A 15,532-nucleotide genomic window follows, 5' to 3' on the forward strand; every position below is an offset into this window, starting at 1 on the left:
TCTAAATTTAGATAATTAAATTTAAGGTACTGGATAATTATTGAGAGGCCTTTTTTTTTTTAGCAAGTATCTAATTTATCACAAGAAACAGAATATAAATAAAGTAAAAGTTGTAAACAAAAAAGCTACTATTACTAAAAAATACTGCGACACTGGTGAAGCTGTTGTTTATTGTACATGGTACATAGATTGGTTCTTATAAAGCACCTTTCTACTCTACCTGAGCAATTGAAGACATGCACATGCCTTTTTCACATCCATTCAAGCCTAAGTGCCTTCTAACATTTACACACATTCACGCTCTGATGGATGCATCGGAGAGCAGCCAGTATCTTGCCCAAGGATATTTGGCATGCAGACTGGAGCAAGGGATCGGACCACCAACCTTCCGATTACTAGTTGAACTAGTTTATGGGAATACAGCATAGCAACTGCGTGGGCGCTCATTTGGTTACAATTAGCTGTTCGGGGCAATTGTTTGTATTTTTATTTATTAATTTATTTTTTCCATTATGACACACATCCTTTGCTATTACTGCTCAGCCCACTCTCAGTACATCCAATGTTAATGACGCATCCATTTTCTTAAACACTGATCCAATTCAGGATCATAAAGAGGCAGGAGGGTATCTCAGTATTGCTCCCTGAACAGGTGACAAGTGTATCACAAGGCTAACACAGAGATGCTAACATTAACACCTGCGGCCAATTTAGAATCACCAGTTAACATAACAAGCATGTGGGACACCCACCCCGGCTGTCCACTGCATTAAAACTCCAGGAACGTCCTGCTATAAAGTGACAGCACTAACCACTGCACCACTGTGCCACCATTAATAATGAATTACCAAAATCAGTAAGCTGCTGCTTTCTATTGTTCTAGCATCCCAAATTAAATACACGAGCTTGGGTCATTTGTTTAATTGAGTGCTTTCACTCTTATCGCAGGTTCATTCACATTATAGCTTTTGGTGTAGATGTGCCATGGTCAAGCTGCACATTTCAAACAGCTGATCTTAAATTGATGCCTCGGGAAAGGCTAAGCTGGGTGGGCCAGAAGAAATGACAACAACAGTGATAAAGAACAGCTCTGTCTTGAAATGAGCCATCCAGAACGTTTTCTGGTGCACAGGATCAAAACGAGAGATAACGCAACTCATTTACAATATTTGAAAAGTGCCTCGACTGGACAACATTAGATGCAGGCCTGACATCTGTTCGCCTAAAATTTGCCCCAGAGTAATGATAAGCAGAGAAATCTGCGTCTTTCTTACATCAATAATGAATGAGAGTTTTATATTAGCTGACACGAGGATGTAGTGGAAATGGCTGATGTCTTTTTCATGCACTGTGCTTCTGCATGTTTCACTCCTTCAGTTATTCTCTCAGCCAAAATGTCTCATTCTTGTCAGATTTGATGTTGTGACTCACCAGTCAGCACCGTTCCCACTATGAGGTCTGCAGCCTAATTGAGATGGGGTGTTTTTTGCAGCACAGTTGCACCTGGGGAGCCACAAACCTCTCCACCCAGCGGTGTGGTGTGCGTGAGTTTTACAGTGAAAAATAAAAATCAGCCCCGTCTCACCAAGGCGCTGTTAAACTGTAAAATTCTTGAGGTTTACATGAGCATAAAAACTGGTGGGAAAATGTGACGCTACAGTTTTCGTGGCACACACATACCGTATCAGAGATTTACTTTCAAGAGAAAGTAAATCTCTAGAATAAAAATACTTCAGTTTGCCAAACATACAGGACAAGAGACTGTCGATAAAAACATTGCAAAATTGTAGAAGAAACCTGTGATCTCTAATATTTCAATGCACAGCAGGAGCAGGAGCTGCACTGTAATAATATAAGTTCTTTAAAATATTTTATATTTCTCACTGTCTAAAAAAATCATTCAGTTATTTGAAAATGTGGCAATACTTTTTCCAACTATATGTCCCTTATTGGGTTAAGTGACTTTCAATATGACAAGCTTGAAAATAACATGAAATAGTGCCCCAACAGAAGCAGGATACCATAAAATATGCAACGCATATAGCATGGTGTTCTTGAGAGGGGTAATGTATCACAGTCAATTTTTGATTTTATCACTAACAGCCACTTGGTCTCACCAGCTGAGCTCCCGATTCTATTTGTGATAACAGTGCTTTAAACTCCTCTGGTCTCCTGCTAATGGGATGCGTGCCAGACCTGACCTCTCTGTGCCTTATGGTATTTCACTCACTTATATTACATTAACAGGCCTTGTCTTTCAGGCTTTGCCATATTGATTCTTCGCCCCTTCCAGCAATCCTTTCTAAGAGAGAATGAGGTGAAGTCACGGTGCAGCCATTAGAAGCAGAGGAGGGGTGTAGTAAGTAACACACAGGAGGGAAAAGACTGACACAGACACCCGTGGTCACGGTCTGTACATTGAAAAAAAGGCAATACATTTTAGAAGCTTAGTCATGCAATTAATGGAATATTGTTTTCATTACTGAAATGTGTTATCAGTTTGTAATATATTCAGATGTGTGTTAAATGGTGAACTGTCAAGTGTGGTGTGCTACCAGTGTTGGCCACTGAACAGCCACCCTACTACATAACCCAGAGTTCCTGTTTAGTAGAGCACATAATCAGACTTTGCCACCAGCTGCAGCAGAATGTCTGCATTAGAAGCACAGCAGTACTCTGCCACGCTGAGACTCTTAAATGATGGAGAGCATCCTGTGGCAGGAAATATCATGAACCAGAGTATTATTTTCATTGTCCAAGAGCAAAAAAACCCCAAAAACAGATTTATCCACAGCCACAGCTCTGAATGATCCTATATGCTTTCCTTTCCCTTCTTTCCCTGCTGCTGCTGGTCTTGTGCTGCCTGTCAAAACGCTCAGAGATCTGGGTACTGTTGGACTGCGGTGCAAGCGACATCTGATTCTTGCAATCCCAAAAGAACAGCCTGGAAATTCAGCAGCTCAGCCTGTTAGTGTCTGACGCTGCATTTTTATTGTATGTGTGCTGTGTGCTTTCCCCCTCCTGCTAAATCCAGAGAATACGACGGACCTAAACCCATATGTCAAGGAAATATCTCTTCACAGGAAAATCTTTTATAAGTGAAATTGAACAAGGCATTAACACATATTTTATTACAGATATGTGTAAATTGCAGTTCATCTGCAAAATTGCTAACATGGAAAGAGCACGTGAATCTAACGGGTGCAATGTGAAGGGGGGGATGGGGTCGCATTTCTCCTGTTACTGTCATCTCTGCCCTGACAGCTTTGAAAAGGAAAGACAGTGCTTGCTGTGAAAGGGGAGGAGAGCTGATGGAACTAACAGCCACCACCTACTGAGGCCCACTGCACCCCAATCTTATCAAGCCTACAACTACTGAAAGGTCACTATTGTCAGTGGCTCTCAGGGACAATATAGGTGGACAGGTAATCTCATATAAATAAGACTGGCTAAAAGGTAAATTTCTGTCTATGTTACAGCACCATTGCAGCTAAATAAAGGTGACACTTCCTCAGTGTTAGCTAGACTGACAGCAGGTTAAAGGTGACAGAGCAGAAGCAGGCGGGTAGTTAACAGCTCAGCTGATAACACATTCCCAGGTGGATGCTGGGACATTAGCGGCAGCCTGTAAACATTGCCAGAGGCAGATTTTTATAAAGACCAAAGACAGGGCGGGCAGGGCTAGATCGGAGCTAGATGGGACCTGCAGGACTTGAAGCTGTCCTATATTTAGAACTGCTGCTGTCTGCATCAATGCGTTTGTGCTTTATGTGTGTTAATCTGCACGATGTGAGAAAAGGCTGTAGTTATTTGAGCGCACCATCGTGCAAGGTACCCCAGTTAGAAAATGTAATTGCAACTACTTTTTTTTTTTTCAAGAACATCCATCTCATTTCTGCTCATCTTCAACACAGTGCCTTGTTCTTAAAACCTAGGGACACCTCAAAACAGGAAGTAGGCATGAATTATATTCACCCTGAGTCCTAAAAAGTCCTAAAAAATGATTTGAGTTATTAGAGATAGACTTGTATACAAATACAAATTCACATCAATGGGCTCCTGCTTACAGCACTTAACAACACATAAGATATGTTACGTTACACTTATTATATGAGTGTTTAAGATTGTAACTCTACTTTTCAGAAGCCTTGATAAGAGCCTTGAACTCGAAGCATTGCACAGAATTCATTTTATGGAAGCTGTTTGACATGTGGATGAATCTGTTTTCAAACCTGTTGCATGATCTTTTTAAACCAGGTCCAGCCTATTATACATTGTGATGGGCATAGCTTTTTTGATCTTTATAGCTGACCTATAATAACTCTATCAACAGAACAACACTTAATTGCAAGTTGGTGCTATGATGCAAGTGATTTTGATTACGTCCATGCCTTATTTGGCAGTGTACTCTATATGAAACAATGGTGGAAAATTTGGTCATAGGGCTTTTTGGCAAAAGCATCCTAGAGCTAGAGTGAACCCCATTAGAAGCAGGCAAAGCTGGTGCTCAAGCACAGCAACGCTGTAGCCAAAGTGTGCCGTGAAACAAGGGCAGTCTGTCTCAGAGATAAAGGCTTGTGTTGCCTGAGAAACTATCAGCAAGAGTAGGCGGGAAGGTCATCACTCAGACAAGGGAAGAACAAAAGCTGAGATCGGAGAGAGCTGAGCTACGGCAGATGGAGACCTTCAGAAAAAACTTCACTATCAGGGTTTCCTAATATGTTTTGCAACCTCCAGAGAATATGGGATGGAACGGTATGGTAGATCTTTGAATGCAAGAAGCTGAAGTAAACTGAGCTTGGATTCAATGCAATCTGTGGCTAGAAAACCAAAACAGGCTACAGAACCACATCAATATCAAGGCTATTCTGTAAGATGGAAGTGTGAGAGAGGGCCCATCAACATGCAAAAGCCTCCCCGGTTAGTGAGTGTCTCTGGATAAAGAGAAATGACTCCACATGGGTTTCCAAGTACTGATTTCTGCTTATAGGTAAAGCTGGGATGCTCAAATGCATCAAAGCACAGAGGAAAAACAAGAAGATGTCACGACTCACTTGGTGTTCCCACAGAGAGTTGGCACCATGTCTTAAGGACTGGACTTAGGGAATATTTCAAGCTAGGACTATAAAATAGTCTATTAGTACACTTTTCAGGAAAAGAGGTTGTTATTTTGCTGTGATAATGGAGATTTGGAAAACATGGAAATAGTTTGTTTTATAGTTTTCCCATATAATAAATATTGTCTATATTCCATCCACACATCAAGCTTCACATCACTGCTTTTTCAGCTAAGAGGTGGCTTGCCAGGCATAGCAAATGCTTTCATCCTCTCCCAATCCTGTGTGGAGTGAAGAGGCTCCATTACGCCATTATATCAGCAACAGGCTAAACCAGGAAGAGCTCAGGCCTCATTTCCCAACTAACAGTTGCTGACATAACAAATTTAAGGGAAAAAGGAGGGATCTCCTTTAAAAACCCGTCAAAGGCAAACTGATTGGAATATCATCTTTCGCTCTGGGTGGGTGTCTACAGGCCATGATTTGCAATTCTTCAGAGGGGAAAGTTTCATTTTGTTTGTGCTTTTCTTCTTATTCCCAGGCTTAGGTAATTTAATCAGTCGCTCGAGATTAGAGAATCATTTCACTAAGTGAGAGCCCATTGATGTGAATAAATATCAGTGATTAAAACAACTCAGAATGAGAATCTGCGAGCAGTGGTAGCATTTCGTGCCGAAATGATTTGTCAGCTAATTACTTCAGTTCCTTCAGCAACTAGGTTCCCACCAAGCTCTACAAGAGAGTAAGAACTTTACCGAGCAGTTGTTGACCTGAAAGCGTGCATAATGCCATCCCTTCATGCTCACTTCTCCTGAGGTGAGTGCAAGAGAAGTGAGTTTCATGCCATTAACAAAAATGCATCAGCCACTAGCAATGGATACAAAATGTCCTGTTGTTAGCTGCAAGAGCAAACATAAGTGCTTAAGGGTTGGTTTGATTTCTTTGTTTGCTTGTTTCTGTGTTTTAAATTGTGTTGTAGTTTACACTATCAGCTACTTATCATAGGGACCAAAGCTAAAGAATGCACTGCCGAGGACAGAGACGGAAATCTATAAAAAAGTAAAAATCAATTCCTCAGTTTAAGTCTGCATTTTATTTTCACCAGTTCTTCCTGATGGATAACCGATTGTAAAAATCAACAGACTCTTTTTTACAAAAGCTATAATTTTACCTTGCAGAACATAGGAGCTGCCGGACTGCTGCTTTAAAGCAGTGTGTTTGTTTCTGGATTTGTGTTACTTCCATAATTTTAACTAATACCTTAAAAAAATTCAGTCACACAATCAAACTAATAGCAATAAAAGCAGGCATCAACTCTTGAGCTAATAAAAAGAAAGAAAGAAAAAACTGCCAAAAGCTGTATTGGCTACTTAAAGTGGGTTTTCTCTTATTTAGGCTTCTGCAGGCAATCCTTGTAGAGCCTACATTACAATGTAACCTACATAATTGGCTGAACTTGTTACCAGCTTTCATGTGTGTGTTGTTTTATGTGTTAGTTACCTTGTTGATTTGCCACATATAAAAGAAGGTGGTGACAAGGTGACAATTACATTTCAATAGAGGTGCACCATCAGATTATGGTGTAAGTTATGCCACAGAGGGGGTTATAACTAGGGGTGGGTTTTAATAATTGATTCATCGATTAAAATCGATTCTGGCTTGGATAACGTGATATCGATTCATTAAAATCCTGAATCGATTTTTTTATATAAATGTATTTTGCCCAAAATTCCAGAATCTCAGGTGAAACGTCACAAAATTTTGACAACCACCAAACATTTAAAACAGTAAATGAGAGCAGGTACACGGCTTCTGCACAAAGACGTAAACTCAAAGCGTGGACCTGCGGATCAGAATCAGTGAGATGTCGCCTTTCTCACCCGACGGCACGGACACGGTCGGGGCTGAAAGCCGACAGCTCGCTGATTCTGATGTTTCGGCGGGTCCGCGCTTTGTGTTTACTCCCTTTTTGCGCTGATTCCAAAGCTGTTAGTTTTATCTCTCTCCAAACAATATTGACTGAACCAGCAGCAAAAGAAGATCCAAACTGCGCTTCACATAAACATCGTCATGGATTCCCTCTGACTTTCACTGTTTTGCTTCTACCACGATAAAATCACACTTCATGCACAGCTCTCTCTCTCTCTTTCTCAGTGTACTTCAAGAACAGTTTCCCGTCTATCCCCGAAATCTGTTTTCTGCATTATTCACTTGCTTGTTATGCACAAGACTACCGTTATTTACAGCGCTGTCGGTCGATGTTTTTTTTTCCTTTTACTTACTTCCGAAAAGAAAACCTAATTTCTGCCGTTCAATAGGCTTCTGAACAAATTTAAACTTTTTAAAATTATACAAAATGCAAAATGCTGTGTCTCTAATAAAACCGCTGTAACTTCAGAGGTAATGTTCATATGTTGATTAATGGTTTTCTTTTGTTTTTGATGTACTGCAGAATATTTTTATAAAATCCCAGGCCAGGAAAATCACCTTCATGTTTTTCTGTGTTTTATCTTCAGCTACTTTGACACAAAGGCATCTGCTGTGACGCTCACACCTTTGATAAAGTCTGGAAAGTGTCAGCTTCCTTTTTATAGATACAAAAATATGTAAATGTACTGATCTGAATTATAATATTTCTGACTGTCTGAGGCAAAATTTCCCAGATTCAAATCGAATTGAATCGAATCGATTCTAGAATTCAGTGAAGATACCCAGCCCTAGTTATAACATCCCTGTAGAATTAACATCCAAGTATAAAGCTGCATGCTAGGTGCCCATGTTAAACTTCACAACAACACATAGCAATTTTTGTCTATAAAGCTAACCATAACAATCACAACAACTGTATATTGGCTACAAAAGGAATTCAAATTTTGTAAAGGCCTAATCTTTGCTAACAGTAGGTGTCTTCTTGGCTTCACCTCAGCTAATTTGAGTCATGAAATTTGGACCAAATTTATCCTTGTTTGTAGTCCTAATGGCTTTTGGAACATTTTTATTGCAAATATTTGACCAAAAATACAGACAGCCGTCAAGAAAGTCTGTGCTCCAATTTTGGTTAGTGAAATTTGAGTATTTTATTTGCTACCGAATGCTAATTGGTAGGTGCCTGGTTCTATTGTTTACAGTCTACTGATGAAACTTAAGTTTCAGCAAGTTAGCTAATAACTTAGCACTCCATCAATCATACAAATAAGGTCACACAAAAAGTGATTGTAACAGCAGTAAAAAGCTCTTCCATCGCAGGTTAACCAATGCTCACAAAACTCTCAACACTTATACATGAAAAGTTTTCCTAGACGTTTTAAAACTGGTTTCTCACATTACTATTTTACTCAAGAAAAACCCAATACAAACATATTTTTCTATAAACGCTATCATATGAAGAATTACAAGTGGACACAGACTTCACCATAGATTAGACTAATTATGACTTTTCAGTGTAGACACCAAGCACATTTTTAAGTTATTTGGTCATGCTTGGTGTCACTGCAGATAAATAAATGTGCAGCCATTAGTCAGTAGACCATGCTCAGAGTTTGGCTGGCGCAGCAGCTGGCCGTACACGTCTAATCAGTCTGTTAGTCATTTCCAGGGGCTGCTCTTACTTTAGCACGAGACAGAAATAGACCAGTGTTTCCTTTGACTAGTTGAATGCAAGTGCAAAAAATATAAATCCCCAGTGATAACAGCTAAAAAATGATGGCCTCTGAATCCCAGCCAATCCATGAAAACCTTTCATCAAATCCCAGCAGCCCTGAGCCATGCAGACTGGATTGCTGCATTTCCTTTTAGTGCGGATTTTATCGTGTAGTAGAGGGCAGTATGCAGCAGCTGGTTGCTTACTGAGAGATGCTCCAAGGCACCAATAGTACAGTCAAATACATTTATTACAGCAGCAAAAGAAATGAAACAAGATGCCAAGAACACCTGGAACAACAGTTACAGTGAAAACAGATATAAAAACAAACGCACTTATTCAGATTGTTTCACTCACGAGGAGACACGTAAATGACCAACTTACCTGCAACTGCAATGCAAGGGTGAAGAAATACAATTATGCACCATGTGTATTTGTATTTGTTCATTTGTACTGGTGAATTGTTGATTCTTGATCTGCATTGTTCAAGCTAGGTTCCGTTTGAAGAAATTGCATGTTTTGCATGCAAATTTGTGACCCTATACCATCAGCTCTGCTGCCAGAGTATAAAAAAATAGGTTAAGCATCTTTAAAGGCTTGGGAGGAAAAACACACTGAATATGAGCGCCATGTATTGCTCATAAGCAATACACACATGCAGAACACTGCCTATATAGTTAGTTTCCATCTGAAACATTTCAATAATACTAAACTAATTTAATTAGCTTACTAGCATCTCATGCCATCTGCTTGTATTTTAGCAGCTGCTGAAGGTAGAATGACACCTGATCCAAAGTAGCTAAGTGCTTTAAAAACTAAACTGCCTCCCATAAGATGTGTTCATTAGAACTAAATGAAATTATTTAGTGACCAGATACGAACATTTCAGAGGTTTCCTCCAAATGCTGCCAAATCGCAAAGAAAGGCAACATTAGCAGTGCTTTTAGCTTTCTCATAGTGAGCAGTAAAGACAGCAAGGGAAGGAGAGTTATGTCTGACACAAGCACCCAAGTGTCCACTTTTATCCACCAGCAATCACAATATATCTCCACTACAATGGAGCATTGCTTGTCTGGTATCAAGGGATATATGTCAAGGAGACTAATTTGCTTTTATAATATCCCCATTTAACACTAGCACTAACAGTTCCATATGGGACAAATATTTATAACTCTAAATGCACCTACAGTCATAAATGTGCCACTGTTATTATTAATAATCTATGAACAAATTATCCGGTTCACACCCTGCAAAAAGGCAACTAGCCTGTGGTATTATAAGGATAAAGTGTGTTGTTGTTGTTGTGTTCTAACCACAGCACAGACAGGAGAACCGAGAAGTTGTGGCGTATAGTTGCAAAGGGGGAAAAAAAGGTGAAGAAATAAACTTGCAGCGTTAAAGTAAACACAAAGGAGGGATCTAATAAACCACAGTAACAGTTTGCACTGTGCATAATGTTAAACAGTTAGTCTAATTAAGGAATTAGAAGTCGATGGACCATGCTCAGAGGTTGGCATGTCCCAACTTGGGACAGAATTTGCATGTATTTGAGTCAAGGAGCAAAGCCATGTGTCACACAGGTGTGATGCCTTACCTGGCAGGCTTGATAAAGCAGCTGGTGCTCAAATTTTTTGATGCCGAGGATATTCTGAAACATCTCGTACAGTTGGTCCTTGCTGAGGATCAGCTCGGAAGCCGCGCTGGCAGTCATGCGTTGCTGCGCCTTCCGCGGATCCTCATCGCCACGGTAGATGGTGTCAAACTTGGCCATCCAGGAGCTGAGCACCGTCTCTTTGCTCAGACCGTCGATCTCCGGAAGGCTGCGCACGCGCTTCTCGATGTGCCTCTTGAACACTTCCCTGAAATCGTTGGCTGAGAAGCCACCACTCTGGACCATCTTTGCCACACGGTCACTCTTAAGAAATACCTACATTGTGAAAGACCAGTGTCAATAGTTGCAGCTGAATAGGAAATGGATTTAAAAAAAAAATGTTGATCAGTAATTATATGGCAGCTCTGCTGTCACTCTTGGCTTCAAACAGCAAATATCTGTCTTCAACAGCAAAACAAAACCATTAAACTGAATAATAACTTTGGAGTGAAAAATCAGAGCATGTATGCATTTGCTGTGACTCAAGACAGGCATTCTGTGTGCAGCTAATGACAGCCTAACAGGGAGACATCCAGACAAGGCAATATTGTCACTGTGAAGCAATTATCAAAGATGACTGCTTTGTTATTTTGACAGTCAAATTTTGTTCTTAGCATTCATTATGACTCAAAGCAGTGACTACTGTGCTGAAACACCAGAGTGCAGCAGTAAATTACTCGTGACATTTTATTTTTGAAATTCATATGTCCTTATTTTATGAAAATGTGTTTACCATAAATTTTTCTATGACACCAATGATGGCTGAATGACCATATAAGACATCTTGTACCCTACATATGAGTGCAAGAGGGATGCACACTTTCAGGTTTTCAATATTTAATTCTGAACACTTGTTGTGTATTTCACATTAATATTAAATATCACAAAATAAATGAGATTCCTGTTCAGCTGTCAAGCCTGTGTCAGTTATCTCCTAATTAACTTCTGCAAAAAGAGTAATTGTGTGTGCGCTTCCTGAGGGTTCCAGTCTCACATTAACGTTTTTCATAATGGCTTGTTTTTCCATCACTAATTTAACACATCCCCCTATATGTAATTCCTTTTGTCCTGTAAGCATTGTAGTAATGACTTTTTCATCTGCAGATTGAATAGTGAGCTTGGAAAAGATGGCTGTGTCAACCACATGCTCTGACTCATAATCTGTGCAGTGAAAAGCTTCAGCCACCATTTTACCACTCAGAATTCAGGCATTTTGACATGGAACAGCAAGAGCGCTGTGCAGTGCTTTTCTGACTTTTTAGATTGAAAGCTACACATTTTAGAGAGAATAATGCGGAATATCCTGCACACACAACAAAAAGCGCTTTTCTTTACAAGAGTGAAAATGTGAACATTTAGAATCATACGAAATGCAGCATATTTGGAAGCATTAAGCACCTGAGCTTGAATGAAAAGGTTATTACTGTGATTGTGCTGCTATGGCTACGTAGGGTAGGTTGTTAGTACCTCAGAGTAACTCTGCACAGCGTTGATGAATGCCTCATCAGCCACAATTTGTGTGTCTCCATTGAGGAAGGCCTGGAAGCGATCCTTGGTCTGCTGAAGCTGCTGCTTGGTAATCTGTGGAAGCAAGAACAAACAAAGATTGTGTCATGAGAAAAAAATGTTTAAACCAAATAATAAAGCCAGTTTTTCATTGTTTACCTCGGTCAGATTCACACAAATCACGGAACAAGCATCGAGCATGCTTCTCGCCATTTTCACCAAATATCTCCTCTTATTCAAATTCATTTCATTTAACTGTATCTCATTCTGTGACTCATTCCTTCAGTCGTAGCCCACAGAATATAAGTGCAAGTGGATTTATGATGTTACACTGAGTGTTTGCTAGCTCCAGCTTTGCATCTACATCCTAAACCCACATTACCTCTAGTGCCTCTGAACAACAGCCAATCATACTCCTTTTTTACCATCACTTATAGATGAAATGCGTTGCCTAATGGCTTCCCCACTTGAAACCTAAACAGTGGAAATCTGCCAAACTAAATAAATCACACACAGCTAAAAAGGTGTGCAATGGTTGCATATTAAACCCCTACAAAACTACTGACTATATTTGTCTCAGCAATCTCTCGAATTTTGCTGATTAGCAGCTAGCAAAGCACGCTAAATTGCAAAACTACAGTCAATATAAAATTGTTTAACATCATCATGTTGACCTATGTAGCATTACAGAATGGCTCACTATAGATTATAAACTTGTTATAACATGTTATAACATCAGTTAAATAAAATTATTCTGAGCTAAAGTACATAACATGGCGTGCTTGTTATCTGTGAACTTCCTGAGATACATCTGTGCACATGAGTAAGATTTTCTCCATCACTTCCTTTTGTTCCAGTTTCGATCTTCATTACAGTCTTGATGTCCATGTATTGATTTCACACATGGTTACTGACTCAGTAATCTAAAGGTCAAGACTGACAGTCTCCCTCTGATAAGTGCCTTCAATCTTACAGTTCAACCTGTTATTATACGGGACCTGCTGGTAATGTGTGTGTCTGCCTGCGTTCAGCAGCACATTGCAAGTGACAGACTTTGGTGTAGGAGTGAGGTGGAAAAGCACCACATATCGTGTGCCTGTGAGGCAATTTCAACACCATCTGTGTGTCCATCATATTACCCCAACCCCGTTTGATAGTGCTCAGAAAGTAATAGCCTCTAAGAATTCACTATTAGAGCCAAGTGCCAGAGTTAGAAAGCTTTAACGTATTCAGGTCAAAATACAAACACCCAGCCAGTCGATACTATCACCAGAGGTTAAAAATGAGATGACCTGTCCAGTAAAAATAATATGGACTGAAACTGGAGGTATCACAAATCATTTCACCAAGACATCTCTTTTACTTTAGGCGATTGTTGTGGTACAGAGGATCTCAGGATGATACATCCACTTAACGTCCAAACAAGTTCCACTTACAACATAAAACGGCACATCTACATCGGGGATCGATACTGCCCCTCTGCTTCAGGTTTCAGATTAATTCATGTTTCCCACAGCTAGATGTGAGATTAAAGAAAAATCTAGGCAATTCCTGCTGTGTTTTAATAAACCATGGCGTTTAAGGAACATCCTAAGGCAAGAGATGTTAATATTAACACGAGTATGCAAACTGCTCTGGTCTATGGGGATACACGGGAGCTGGGGTTGACACACTTGTCCATAGTCAGATATTATCCATATCTGAAAGTGAGGTTGAGGATAAAAACATCTGTTTTCACTTGTATAATAAACTGAGTTACTTTAATTTCGAAGATTTAATTCCCTTTATATTTCCTCCCAATAACACATTTCTTATACATTTCAGAAATACCTGCAGAGAAGTCTGACCTCAGTGTCCTGGTTGGCTTTTTTGTGTAGAGTTTGAATTTTCTTCCTGTATCTGGTATAAATCCATATCGGGTTTATACCAGGTTTATACCGGTTATAGCTTCCTCCCACTGTCTAAAGACATGCACGTTAAGTTCCCTGGTGATTCTAAACTGGCTCTAGTTTTCTTTTTATCTGTGTTGGTCCTGTGATAGACTAGTAACCTGTCTAGGTTGTACCCTACCTCTCCTCCTATTACAGGTAGCCTAGAAGCACAATTAAGAAAGTGAATGGATGGATGGAAATTTCCTAAGCAGCTTTCTGTGTAATAAAACTCTAAACAGGAGTGTGGCTCTTCAGACTGAAGTCGCATGCTCAGTAATGATGTACAATGTTTTTCAAAAACAGGCAAAGAAAGCAATGTGAATAATATGTCAAACAGAGAGGAAAATGCATCCTGAGAGATGCTTTTTACTGCTGAGCTTTCAAAAGAGGCAAAAAACAAAGATGAATCAGGCTGACTGAAATGTTTTAGCAAAGCTAATACTTGTAATACTAGCTCTGAGGTCATTCATAGTGTAGCTTGCATAAATAGAGCCAAGCACTGATATATACTCTTTATACTGCAGACTTTGTGCACAACACAAAGTCTGTGTTGTGTAGACCAGAACAGATTTGTGACCATTATGACTGGATATTAATGAGCGTTTGTAATTACAGCTGAAACAATTAGTCAAGGTATCAACTGGCAGAAAATGAATCAGGCAGCTCTTTCAATAATTAATCTGTTCTTTCAGTAATTAAAATGAAATACAGAAAACCTCACTGTTTCTGTCCTCAATAACATGATATGAATGTGAGATATTTCTTTTCAAATATAACATTTAAAAAGGTACCGGAGTAAAAATGACAAAAAGATGGGATATTGTGATTGGAACAGTGGGAGAGCACATTTGTGTTTTACTTGAAGATTTTACCTTGAAAGGTCAAAGCTAATAGTTCTTCCACTGACAGTTTCTTCGGGCTGATCTGAGATCATGTGACAACATAATAAGCTACTAACTCCATTCAAGTTTGCATATGTGGGGAGAAAGCTGAATCACAGCTTGACTACTGGAAGTATTTGGAGTTTTTTGTGCTTTCATTTATTCCCTCATTGGAGAACCGTGCTGTGTTAATGGATGAAAGAAAATGCCTGCATTTTCATCAGTATTGCCAGACTCCCAAGACATACTTTGCTGCTTTGGTCATATTGATTCTTCTCTGTGGCTCTTATCAAGATTGCAGTGTTACCCAGTGATTCATTCGCTGGCAATGAAGTGGGCATTGGTATTAATCACCGTTCACATATCAATAGAGGAGCCATGCACATGTACAGCAGCTTCATTGCAGTTTAAACTGAGAGTAAATATTTCACTTCGGCCATGTGGATGATAGTTAGGTTGCATAAAACTTCAATAAATTCAGTATTTCAACTTTGTATGACCAAAAGCAGATTTACGTCACAAGATAGGGCACTGGCCACGATGAAGGATTAGCGCTGATAAATTCCCTAATTCCCTGCTAATTTTTCTAGGGAATATTCTTTGTTACTGTGTGCTAGAAAGTCCGTCTACTTTAACTTTGCATAATTTCAGTTTGTATCTAAATGCCCACTGAGTCTCTAACAGAGATTCGCGGTACTAAGTTCCCTCAGGCGCATGTCTTGTAAAACATCAGTGACCTTTAGTCATTCTTCAGTGAGCTTATGGAGTAATTTTCTGTTCTTCTGTTGGTATGTTTCTATTTTGCCACAGTCTGAGTCGGGGTCTCTGCATTTGCTGTGAAATAACTCTTTGTTTTTGTTATTTGG

At 39.6% G+C, this 15,532-nt stretch overlaps 1 protein-coding gene across 8 annotated transcripts in view; it reads right to left on the minus strand.

The window, feature by feature from the left end:
• cadpsb (Ca2+-dependent activator protein for secretion b) overlaps window positions 1–15,532 on the minus strand; it is a 66,040-nt gene that overhangs the window by 38,472 nt on the left and 12,036 nt on the right. For all 8 annotated transcript variants that reach the window (XM_085406988.1, XM_085406985.1, XM_085406987.1 and 5 more), the window contains exons 2-3: window positions 11,816–11,929; window positions 10,292–10,624 (exon numbers count right to left, since the gene is read on the minus strand). In XM_085406988.1, coding sequence (XP_085263114.1) covers window positions 10,292–10,624; window positions 11,816–11,929 — 447 coding nt within the window. The remainder of the gene's footprint in view (window positions 1–10,291; window positions 10,625–11,815; window positions 11,930–15,532) is intronic.

This window comes from Rhamphochromis longiceps, linkage group LG5 (genome assembly GCF_057381845.1).
Source record: "Rhamphochromis longiceps isolate RC_006_pf linkage group LG5, R_longiceps_female_GT1.1, whole genome shotgun sequence".
In the NCBI taxonomy this organism is placed as follows: domain Eukaryota; kingdom Metazoa; phylum Chordata; class Actinopteri; order Cichliformes; family Cichlidae; genus Rhamphochromis; species Rhamphochromis longiceps.